Source organism: Stegostoma tigrinum, chromosome 43 (assembly GCF_030684315.1).
Source record: "Stegostoma tigrinum isolate sSteTig4 chromosome 43, sSteTig4.hap1, whole genome shotgun sequence".
Lineage (NCBI taxonomy): Eukaryota > Metazoa > Chordata > Chondrichthyes > Orectolobiformes > Stegostomatidae > Stegostoma > Stegostoma tigrinum.
This window is the reverse complement of record NC_081396.1, coordinates 8268241-8280538: the sequence shown is the minus strand read 5'-3', so window position 1 is coordinate 8280538 and position 12298 is coordinate 8268241. Positions and strand designations below refer to the sequence as shown.

At 43.5% G+C, this 12298-nt stretch overlaps 1 protein-coding gene across 3 annotated transcripts; it reads left to right on the top strand.

The window, feature by feature from the left end:
- The first annotated feature begins 280 nt into the window (after positions 1-280).
- Positions 281-11660, top strand: LOC125449138 (gastrula zinc finger protein XlCGF7.1-like). Of its 3 annotated transcripts, none has more exons than XM_048524800.2 (3): positions 281-373; positions 1268-1377; positions 3051-5421. In XM_048524800.2, the coding sequence occupies exon 3, from the start codon at positions 3364-3366 to the stop codon at positions 4222-4224; it is 861 nt and encodes a 286-aa protein (XP_048380757.1). In that variant the 5' UTR covers positions 281-373; positions 1268-1377; positions 3051-3363; the 3' UTR covers positions 4225-5421. The 3 variants fall into 3 exon arrangements, 2 of the variants coding, with proteins under 2 accessions (XP_048380757.1, XP_048380756.1); XR_007246843.1 differs by lacking the exon at positions 3051-5421 and adding an exon at positions 9649-11660 and having other exon boundaries at positions 291-506; XM_048524799.2 differs by having other exon boundaries at positions 291-506.
- The last annotated feature ends 638 nt before the right edge of the window (positions 11661-12298 follow it).

The following is a 12298-nucleotide window of genomic DNA, read 5'->3' as shown; positions in this document are numbered from 1 at the left end:
ATAAACACAGCAGGTAGGAGCACAAAAGCTGATGTTTCGGGCCTAAACCTTTCATCAGAAAAGCCTAAGACGCTACTTGGCCTACTGTGTTCATCCAGCCCCACACTTTGTTATCTTGGATTCTCCAGCATTTGCAGTTCCCATTATCTCATATCCCTGATTCAGTACGACCACCATCCGTCCTTCAGTCCATTGCTGGGAGGACCAAACTCAGCCAGTCGGTCCTCCAGCCCCGCCCCCCCGTGATGCAGGGCTGTCATCAGTCTCTCACGTGCGATCCGGAACATGCGCACTGTGCCAACTAGGACTAGGTCGACAATACGCGTGCCCAGGATGACCGGAGGGCTGCTTTGTGTGTCGCCTCTGCAGGCCGGTGAGTCGCGGTTAGATGGAGAGCAACGTTCCGTGCAGCGGAAGGCTACCTCAACACCCAACACAGGGCCTCATCCCTCAAGTTAAAAGCTGCGGCTGATTGAGATGGTTCTTTCCGGCCGCCATCTTTATCGGTAGGGGAGAGTATGCAGCAGGATGCATGCGCAGCGAGCGCGCTGTAGATCAGCTCGGCCCCTTAGACAATGGATGACGTATGGAAGTGTATGTTTGTCATCAACCCTCCAGCTCCGCCCCCTCCTCCCATTGGATGACAACTCATGAGGTAACAAGGTGTAGAGCTGGATGAACACAGCAGCCCAGGCAGCATCAGAGGAGCCGGAAGGTTAACGTTACGGGCCTAGACCTGCCGTGTTCATCCAGCTCCACACCTTGTTATCTCGGATTCTCCAGCATCTGCAGTTCCTACTGTGATAGCAAGGTGTGGAGCTGGATGAACACAGCAGGCCAAGCAGCATCTCAGGAGCAGGAAAGCTGACGTTTCGGGCCTGGCCCCTTCATCAGAAATGGGGGGAGGGGAAGGGGGTTCTGAAATAAATAGGGAGACAGGGGGAGGCGGATAGAAGCGAGGCTAGGTGGAGAGGAGACAGACAAGTTAAAGAGGCGGGGATGGCGATCTCGGATGACAGCTCATGTCAGTCACTGAACTATGTCGCTGCGAACCGAGCACGCACATTCCATGCCCGGCCTTTAGACAGCAATGTGGCCTATTACCTTAGGATTTGTCCTAGCTTCTTTGTACGGTGCTTCCTGATCAATTCGTCTTTGGTCAGATGTCAGTGTTGAGGTTTAACTTGGCAAGGAATACATCAAATCGATCCAGAAGAGTCTCTGTTCCTGGACTGATGATAATGACTTTTGTAAACTGCATTTCCAGGGCATTGCAAGTGGAGGATTTGCAGGCAGAAAACTGAGACCGAACCCCTCATCACAATCTGAAAGAAGCCATCGATTCACCTGGACTTGAAATACCATCAGTCTTTGAGTGTAAGCATTGAATTGCAAACCATTTCTACTCATAGTGAGAGCCTCTCTTTTAGAAACACAAACAACTCAGCTGCTTTCTCCAGTGCCAAAAGTCTTAAATCTGAGATCCATAGTTGTTTTACAATCAGAATAGTTTTTCTGTAACTGTTTTATCTGAATACGTCAGAAACTAATACATACTGCAGCTATCAAATCATCCCTCAATCTCCTTGGCTCCATGTCAAACAACCCCAGTTTATCTAACCAAACCTTGCAATTAAAAGAGAAAGTAGAATTCTTGAACTATTCTGGTAAATCTCCTTTGAACCCCTGAATAATAGTTATCACTGGTTTGTGCAGATCCAAATGCTCTGGGTTTACAAGTAGGATGATACTGCACACCAAAAATTGTGCAGCAGCATTTTGTTGCTTCATGGTCATTTCCTCACATGTGGGATTTTTCTGTGTTCAAAAATTATGAAAATTGTTACTTAATCAGTAAATAGCTGCAGAAATCTGATGAACGAAGGTGTTCTAATGCATGGGTCACAAGATGTATGCAGGTATATCACATAATGAAGAATACTAATGGGATGAAATCCATTACTATGAGTGGAAATGAACTTAAACGTAAAGAATTTATACTTCAGTTATACAGGGCATTGTCAAAACCACTTTGTGAATAACCTGAGCTGTTTTGGTCTCCTTATTTTGGGACAGATGTTGGAATTGCTTAGAGGATCTTTATTAAGTTAAAAGCCAAAATAAGTGACCTGTCTTATGAGGACAGGTTGGATAGTTTAGGTTTGTTTCTACTGCAGTTTAGAAGAATGAGGGGTGATTTTAATGAAGTGTAAAAATGATCTTGACAAAGTGAATGCGGACAGGACATGTTCTGTTGTGGGTTAGTCAAGAATTAGCGGACACTGTTTTAAAAATAAGAGGTCCACCATTTTAGGATAGATGAGAATATTTTGTCTGAAGGTGTGCAACTTGTGCAATGCACTGCCTCTGCAAGGCAGTGGAGGCAGGGTCACTGAATATTTTTAAGATAAAGGTGACTAGTTTCATGTTAGGCAAGGTAATCAAAGATTACCAGTGATGGATGAGAATTTGGAATTTAAAACACACAGATCAAAAATGATCTTATTCAGTAGTGGAGCAGGTTTAAGGGACTGAATGGTTTACTTCTGTACTTGTTTTGTATGTTTATATGACTTCAGTGATTCAATACTTTTCAAGCCTCAGGCTCCAGTTAGAAATGTCAAAATTGAAAGCAGGAGTTGTTACAGAGGTGAGTATTTTCGTCCAGTCAATTTAGAATTTTTGATAGCTCTGTTACCTATGAGAAGTTACATATCTCTGGGGATGTGTTTACTGTGGTTTTAGTGTGCTCTTTTTACTGTGGTTTTGAAATCATGTCCATCCATTGCTCTGTTTCTTCCCTGAGCTCCCCACTCACCTCTCTATACTTTCTAACTTTCTCTGTCTTGAAAGGAGGCATGTTTATCTCTGTTTAATAATTCACTGTTCTGCCAGCTATGTCTGGTATGAGGTTATATGCGGAGGAAGGATGGGAATTTACAATTTCTGGGAATCAATAAAGGAAAGATTTTTCCATAGAAACTAGAATTGCCTGTTCTGAATTTCTGACTTGGACAGACGGTGATAACTTTTGTAAACTGGTTTAACAGGGGGTACACAAGGAGAGGAATTATAGACAGGAAAATCAAAGCATTCGTCATTTCAAAATCTGACAGATTTAATCAATTCATCGGGATCTGAATATCATTAGCTTTGAATGTGGAAGGTGAACATTTCCAAGAACAGTATGTCTGGAAAAGCACTGGAAAAAAAAACCCACCCGGGTGAGTGTGTTCTGGTGAATTAACTGCGGGAAGAGCTTTAACCAGTTACGCAGACAGGAAACACGTTCTCATCTAGAACCAACTCTGCACTGGATTCAACTGAGAATCTAACCTGGAGCCAGACGAGGACACCTGTGCCATGGAGAAACCGTGGAAATGTGGAGACTGTGGGAAAGGATTCGATTACCCGTCACAGCTGGAAATTCATCGTCGCACTCACACAGGAGAGAGACCGTTCATCTGTTCCAAATGTGAGAAGGGATTCACACACTTATCCAGTTTGCAGGCACACCAGAGAACTCACAGTGGGGAGAGACCATTCACCTGCTCTGTCTGCGGGAAGCGATTCACCCAGTCTTCTAACCTGCTGAGACACCAGCGGGTTCACACCGGGGAGAGGCCGTTTGCCTGTTCTGAGTGTGGAAATGCATTCACTCAGTTGTCCAACCTGCTGCAGCACCAGCGAGTTCACACAGACGAGAGACCTTTTAAATGCCTAGACTGTGGGAAGTGCTATAAAAGCTCCAGGGAGCTGTCATGCCATCAACGTGTTCACACCAATGAGAGACCGTTCAGGTGCTCTCACTGTGGGTCTGGGTTCAGGCGATCGTCTCAGCTCACTGAACACCAGCGAATTCACACTGGGGAGAGGCCGTTCAGATGTTCAGAGTGTGGGAAGAGATTCACTCAGTCATCCAAGCTCTGGAGACACCAGCGTATTCACTCTGATATGAGAGCTTTTAAATGCTGCGACTGCAAGGAGAGCTTTAAAAGCAGCAATGACCTTCTGAAACACCAGCGCGTTCACACTGGTGAAAGGCTGTTCACATGTTCGGAGTGCGGGAAGAGATTCACTCGGTCGTTCACCCTGTTGAGACACCAGCGACTTCACGCTGGGGGGAAGCTGTTCATCTGCTCCGAGTGCGGGAAGGACTCACTCGGGCACTCACCATGTTGCAACAGCAGCGGGTTTGCTCAAGAGGAGAAGCTGTTCACCTGATCCACGTGTGGGAAGGGATTCGCTCATTCTTTCCCCCCCCCCCCCCCTCCCGTTGCTGAGACACCAGCGGGTTCGTGTGATTGCAGGGGTTGGATTCCTTTTTTGTTTTGCTGCTGCCCATCACGTCCAGGAGTGAACGTGGGGCTTAATCCTAACATGGAAGAAATGCATCCGGGCGCTCGTAGACATAGAACACAACCTCCTTCACAACTGGATTTTGAGTCGGCAAGAACAGTGGGGAGTGCTGCAAACGTGCTGTCAAACTAGCGACTGGGTCTGAAAGTAAAACAGCAGGTTTAAGTTGATCTTCTAATAGTGACTGTGGCTATGGTCATTTATGGTCTGAGGAGTTAAAATGCTTGCATCATATTCCCTGATTCTCCCAAATGTATGTAGGGCAATAACAACAATAGTTTTCATTTATATGGAACCTGTCAGATTGTAAAGCCTCTCAAGGTACTTTAGAGATGATCAATAGCTTGCTTGAAGAGGTCAGTTTTAACAAGTATTTTAGAGGAGTGGAGAGAACTTCTGAGAGGGAATTGCAGAGCTTTGGGACTTGGTAGACGAAAGCATGACGAACAATATAATGGAGGTGTGGGATAGGCAGAATTGGAGGGATGCGGGGGGAGCTTGGTGAGTCTTGAGGCCTGGAGGAGGTTCCCGAGACTGTCAGTGAGGTAGTGGCTGTATCCCCAGAGCTTCAAGCACAGCACCGAAACAGGTCCTTGCAGTTCATGATCAGTGCTGTGAAGGATAGGTCTGCTGCCTGAAACAGAATGACAAATACTGCACCCGTGGATTTGCAACACATCACCAATTGGCACCAAGCTGGTCTGCAGCAGAGTGGGACAACATGTGGCATTAGTTTCAGGAAAGGGATGATGGAGAAAGGAGAACGGGGAATTGGGAAGTCCATTCAAAGCTCTCCAACTTCTCACAGTTTAACTGCAGCCCCGAGGCAGTATCTGACCCGCTGCCTCAGTCTCTGGACATGCCAGCCCGTCCCCTGCTAGTTAAAATCTGCTTCTGCACAGGTTACAGATGGGACAGTTTTTACCCGGACCCTCAGGGTGGTGAAAGCTGAAAGACAGCGACAGCTGAGATCTGCGCAGAGGTAGCAGGAACTGCAGATGCTGGAAAATCTGAGGCAACAAGGTGTAGAGCTGGATGAACACAGCAGGTCTAGCAGCATCAGAGGAGCAGGAAGGCTGACGTTTCGGGCCCAGGCCCTTTTCTGAAGCATGGTCTAGGTCCAAAATGTCAGCCTTCCTGCTCCTCTGGTGCTGCTTGGCCTGCTGTGTTCATCCACCTCTACACCCAGAGATCTGCGCAGCCTGCCCCTGGGACCTGGGAGCGCAGGATGCACACTGTGCTTATGACTGAGATCTGTGCTTTCAGCCTCCTTGGTAATTTGTAGTTGCTCCCCTCTCGGTGACCTTGGGCGCTCGCAAACAGGCAGGTGGTAGGCAAAAGCTCCACAGCCTGAGATCCGAATCCCTTAGAGTGAGATACCGGTTTGGACTGTCAGGATGTATCCTGCACGCTGCAGTTGGCCCGGGGCGGCCCCTATCCCAGGAAGGGACAACAGGAGTTGTCAGTGTTCAAAAAAAACCTCTTGAGAAATGATAAACGGTGATTAGTGAAATTGTCACGATAGCCCAACCTGTGCTTGGTGAGGATCGGCTACTCCAATCACAGGCCACTGCTGATAGTATCCATTGTGAGCCAGTCATGGGAAAACTCAGCGGGGAATGGCCTCTGATTGGAGGAACAGTGAGTATTTGTTCACGCAGGCGCTGGTGTAGTGACAATGGGTTCGAATCCCACCATGGCAGATGGCGAAATTTAACTCCAGATTTTACTGAACTTAAGAGCTGGTCCAACACGAATGCTGTCATTAAAAACTCATCTGATTTACTAATGTTAGTGAAGGAAGAAAATCTGCCGCCCTTCCCCCGTTCGACATGTGACTTCAGATCCACTGCAACGTGGTTGACTCTGAACTGCCCTCAGGGCAATCAGGAATGGGCGACGAATGCTGAGCGCCACCGACGTCCCAGAAACGAAAATATAAAGGGGAGCTGGATGGAGATGCAAAGAGGCTGTGGAAAGAGAAGGGGGCCTGCAGGAAGAGAGGGAAGGGTTGGCGGGGGGAAACCAGGCTGCAAAGAGGGGTAGGAGAGAGTGAGGAAATTTGCAAAAGGGCTGTGAAAGTAACTGGGAGACAGCAAAGAAGAGGGAACTGTTTAAACTTGACAAACAAAAGAACATTGAGCTAACTGGAAACCAAGGTAACTCGAAATCAGTGAGGTCATGAAATACTTTCATATTAATGTGAAATATCTACCTTAAGGCTGCATATGTTCAGGAGCTACTACCCAGGCAACATGTAGTACTGCAGTGAACACCAAGAAAATAGCTAAATTTTAAGTCTGAGAATGTGATGCCTTTAAAATCTTCTGATTTCATGCATATGTGATGGAACTTGTCACCTCACTAGTCTGTGGGAGATGTATTTTGGGTGATGGCTTTTTCCCTGGACAGCTGTGTATGTCAGTTATTTTGGGAAGAAAATCTTGTTCTTAACTCCTGTATGTTACCTTGTGTGCCAGTTTAAATAATCTGTTGTTTGGAAAATTAATGCTTTTCTTGTCACTTTATATTTAATGGTGGGATGATGATTATTGAAGTTATTGCTGAATTCTTTGAATTCTGATTCTGCTTCTGCGTAAATCTAAGCATCACCTCTATCAGCATAAATACAGAGGGTAATCTTAATATGTGATTGTGCCACCTAATAAAGAATATGTCTGGAGTACTGTGTGCAGCTTGGTCTGCCTACTGAGGAAGGATGCGATTACCACAAAAGGAGCACAGCAATGCTTTGGCAGACTGATTCCTGGGAATGGCATGATTGGTGCCTGGGCAGAAATTAATTCAGTTAGGAATATATTCACTCGAGTTCAGAAGAATGAGGGGGAATCTTGTTGAAACCTATAAAATTCTAACAGGACTACGTGTGGCAGATACAGGAAGGATGCTTCCAAGAGGGAACATCCAGAACCAGGGAGTCGCTGTCTAAGGATATAGGGTGAACCGTTCATGACTGAGATGAGGGGAAATTTCTTCACGCAGAGACTAGCGAGCCTGTGAAATTTGCTACCACAGAAGTCAGTTGAGGCTAAAACACTGGTTCCAGGAAGGAATTAGGTGTAGCACTGGTTTTCCATGTAATGGGAAAAATAATCCATGAAAAACAAAGAGGTAGCCCCTGGGAAAAGATTTGTGGCCTATTTCTAGCAACTACAGTATTTGACTCCCTTATGATTTGTTACATGTTGGGCATTTTTGAGGATGGTTAGTTCCAATTTAGATGAGAAAGTAGTTTCATTCAGTTGTAAAGTGTACTTTGTGCTGTTAAAGTCCGCTTGACGAAATAGAAATCTACACAAGTGAATAATTAGGGAGGCAGTGGCCTACTGGTGTTATCACGAGACTGTCAATCCGGACATCTACATAATATTCTGGGGACCTGGGTTCTAATCCGAACAGGAAGTGGAATTTGAATTCAACAAATATCTGGAATTAAGAGTCTAATGATGACCATGAATCCACTGTGAATTGTCAGTAAAACCCATTTGGTTCACTGAGATAACAAGGTGTAGAGCTGGACGAACACAGCAGGCCAAGCAGCATCAGAGGAGCAGGAAAGCTGATGTTTCAAGCTGAGACCCTTCTTCAGAAAAACTTCAGAAACGTCAGCCTTCCTGCTCCTCTGGCGCTGCTTGGCCTGCTGTGTTCGTCCAGTTCTACATCTTGTTGTGTCAGATTCTCCAGCATCTGCAATTCCTACTATCTCTGAAACAATAACTACTCCATCCGGTTCACTGATGTCCTAGGGAAAGAAACTGCCACCTTTGCCTGGTCTGGCCTACACTCGACTCCAGACCCACAGCCAATGTGGTTGACACTTAAACTCCCCTCCGGGCAATTAGGGATGGATAATAAATGCTGACCTAGCCAGCGATGCCCATATCCTATGAATGAATAAAAAAATAAAAGAATTAGCACATTATTGCAGGTGAAGCAGTTGGTGTTAATTTACTCAACTATTTCTTTGCCCATTTCTCAAGCTGGAAGAGAATCAAATCATCGTACAAGTTCAAAATGTTCTGATTTGTGTATGGGTTTACAATTTGCAGTGCTTCTTGTGAGGTTCAAGTCTTTTGGATGTTGTTACTGTCCAGATATTGATTAGGGCCAGGTTCAAATGAACAAAGCTGGTTGCATAATTTGAATGCCAAAGCTGTGTGTAACTGACTGATAAATCTATGGTTGTAAAGCATATATTGTAACCCAAGCTTTCAATGGGCTTTATAAATAGAGGCATGGCTCAGTTCGCCAGCTGACTAGTTTGCGATGCACAGTGACACGAACAGCGTGGGTTCAATTCCTGCAGCAGCCAAGGCTATCATGAAGGATTCTCCTTCTCAACCTCTCCCCTCACCTGAGCTAGGGTGACCGTCAGGTTAAAACAGCACCAGTTGTGTCTCTCCAATGACTGAGCAGCCCTGTGATCTTTTAATATTATAGTGACTCTACCTTTTTAGTATAGTAGGTCGGGAAAACTTGGGAAATAGGACAGAGAATAGAAAGGATGTCGAGGTAGACAGATCTTGACAGTTTGTGTCGAGCTATAAAATGCGTACTGAAGCTAAAATATTAAAAAATAATGCCTTGAAGCTGTTTTTGTCAGGGACGTCCATGAAATAATTGAAAATGGGATAAAGCAGGCTTGAGATCAGAGGAAAGCAGAAGGACAATGAGTATGCAGAACATCACGTGATTCGATGAGGTGGTCATTGTTCACGTGGACTGTTGACTGGCCACAGGAAAACCCTCTTAAATAAAAGCTGTGTGACAAAGTGGGATCAGGATCTGAAAATAAAGAGCCAGGGAGAGAAAAGTGGCATCAAGAGGAAGGAGTGAGGCTGTGAAAAGGCTGCTGAAAACCCCTTGTCTCTCTTCTGATCAGTTGTTGATGTGAATAATGTACTCCACATTAAAGTGTAACTTACTGCCCTTGTTTGTCACTGTAGATTGCTTGGAAGCAGATAAACATGTCTTGACTTTGTTTCAATAAAGTCCATTCCTAATTAAGCTCTGTTTCTGAATCTATTCCTGCCTGCAAAGAGGAGAAACCCCACAAAAAGAATCAGTGCTGAAAGTTGATCTACGCTGGGAGTCATTGGGTGGATGAGTGGTCGAAAGGATGTTCAGTGGATGGTGATGGCAGTTCGGGGTGAATTTGTTCTTTTCAGCTTTTGGGAAGGAATCCCACCTAGAGCAGTGATTAGTAATTTCACACTTCTAAATGTTAATTAACCTGCATTTTATTTTCCCTTTTCCTTACTTTTAAAGTGTGGTGCTCTTACCCGGTGATCAGGAAGGAGCATAATGGGCTTCCACCTCGTTCTAGGAAATCCTGGTGACCGTACAGCGCTGGGCTGTGAATGGAGCATGCTCAGTGCGAGACATGCTGGAGTCAGTTGAGGAGTGGAAAGTACAAGCATGAGTTCCAGTTTTTCAGTGTTACAGCGCAGATAGTGACTTTTGGTCTGTTGTGTCTTCATCCACTCCAAATGAGCTTTTGCTCAGGCCGTGAAAACATTTTGGCAATGGTGCTGAAGACTTGTGCTCCAGTTCTTGCTGTGTCCGTAGTCAAGTTGTTCAAGTATGGCAACAACACTGGCATCTACCCAACAGTGGAAGATTGCTGAGATATGTCCTGTACAGAAAAAGCAGGACGAATCCAATTCAGCTGATTATTGTCCTATTAATCTACTTTGGATCATGAGTAGAGTGATGGAAAATGTCATTGACAGTGCTATTGAGCAGTATTTGCATAGCATTAGCCTGTTCACCAGTGTCCAGTGTAGGTTTCACTAGAGCTGCTCAGGTCCTGACCTCATTACAGCCTTAGTTCAAACATGCTCAGAAGAACTGAAAATAAATCCTCATTACCATTCAGTGTCTCTCTCTCTTTCTCTCTCTCTCTTACTGCTTTCAAAATAAAATGGTATTGCACATGTCATAATACTTGATTTTAGAGTTGCAAAACTTTCTTGGTCTTTCAGTTATAGCAGTCTAATCTCAATTTCAGTTTCTATACCAAAAATGAAATCTCTTAAACATTTCCTTCACTCTTAAAAGCATATTTTAAAAGGTTTCATTAACAGAAAATGTAATGCAATACAACATAAAAAATTACATCTACTCGCCCTGTTTTATTCGTTATATAGGATTCCAACAACATTTTGTTATTTACTTCTGAAATTCTTAAACTGTTTTTCAGTTTAAATCACATACTTGATAATGCGTCAGCTATTGTAAATGTGTCAGCTATGGCATTATACTTTCCAGCAGTGCAAACAATTTTTACATTGAATGGTAGATTACACTCCCAACAGAATGGTCTTGCATTGCATTGTTAGTCTCTCTGCAAACAACAAGCAGATTATGGTCAGTATACATCTGTTTGTTTGCAACTACCATGGACGTCAATGTAAGATATTGAGAAGCCAGAAATAATACGCAACTTCATCTTTTCCAGTATAAAATACTTTTTATGAAATTGGTTTAATTTCTTAGACTAGTAATCTACTAGCTTCACTATATCCCCAATTCATCGTCAGTGCAACTACCCCAATGTCACTAGCATCAATTGCAATTTTAAACTATTTTGTCAAGTCAGGGGTAATTAATGGTGACTCCTTTATTAAGGTAACCGTCAGCTTCTCAAAGGCTGCTTGGCACTGTGTTACTTTACAACCTTTGCCTGTTTCTATAACACATATGTTAAAATATTGTATTGAAATCAGGCATGAATTTACGATAAAACCCATATATTAAAAAAAATGTTTTGGGAGCAGAAAAGTCTGTCAGAGCCTTCTGTTATTCTTGGCAATATTTGCTCTTGCCCTACAAAATGTCCTTGGTAAGATACCCTCACTTTTGGTGAGATTAATTACAAGTCAGGTAAATGTAATGGTTGAAGTATTACATAGTAATACTTAATAGTATTAATAGTAGGTCATCTATTTGTTTTATGTATTCATCTCAGTACAGAGTTTGGCACCTTATCTGCAACTTGATTTGTAGGTCTTTAGAGTGTAGCTGTGATTTTCTTAAACACAAGTGGAATCAGTCAACATGGATGTAACCCATTTAGAGTACAAAGGTTTTCTTAGTCTTTGATGTTAATGGTACTTGCTAGTACTATTCAATGTAAAACCTTAGAAAGGAATGAAGCAGTGCTAAACCCATCAATAAGACCCAACCTAGAACTATGTGTGAGTTTGATTTGATTAACATATTTACTTTTCTGTAATCTATGCAGAATCTAATTTAGAAACTAACACCATCAGTGAACTCCAATTGCTTTTATTATCCTGAATCAGATGATATTCTCGCATATATTAAATCTGTTTTCACCTGAGCTTTTTATCTCTGGACTTAATATCACTAGATCTTCCTATTGTTCTTCTTTTAAGTATGAAAGTATGCTATCTAACTGTCCCTTTTTTTCAGCATTGCCTAGTCAAGTAACAGATCATTCACTTTGTGAACTGTCCACCTTTCCCTGTATGTCACTACGACTGTCTCTGTCATCCTCTACCATTGTTATCATCTGAAATACTTGCCCTTCTTATCTCCATCCTGGTGGTGATATTGCTTTAACATATTTAATTGCATGACCGATCCTTCTTTCTGTGATCTGGATAAGACACGTTATAGAAGAGAACCACCCGTACCTGCTCAGGCCTAAAGATGACTCCAGGACCACAGCAATGGATGCTGGTTAGGCCAGCATTTATTGACCATCCAAAATCAGTCACAATGAACAAATAAAAGAAAACTCAAAAATTTAAAGTGTGCGCTTCAATTAAAATGTGAATTCATGTCAACTATAAACAAAATTTGATTTGCACCTACCAACTGCCAGCACTCAGTCTTCTAATGTTTCCTCCTTATTAATCTTTTAGTCATTCTGTCAACTATATCCCATCTT

What these genes read in the sequence shown, in the direction of transcription:
- LOC125449138 (XM_048524800.2), top strand. Translation starts at nt 3,364, where the DNA reads ATGGAGAAACCGTGGAAATGTGGAGACTGTGGGAAAGGATTCGATTAC.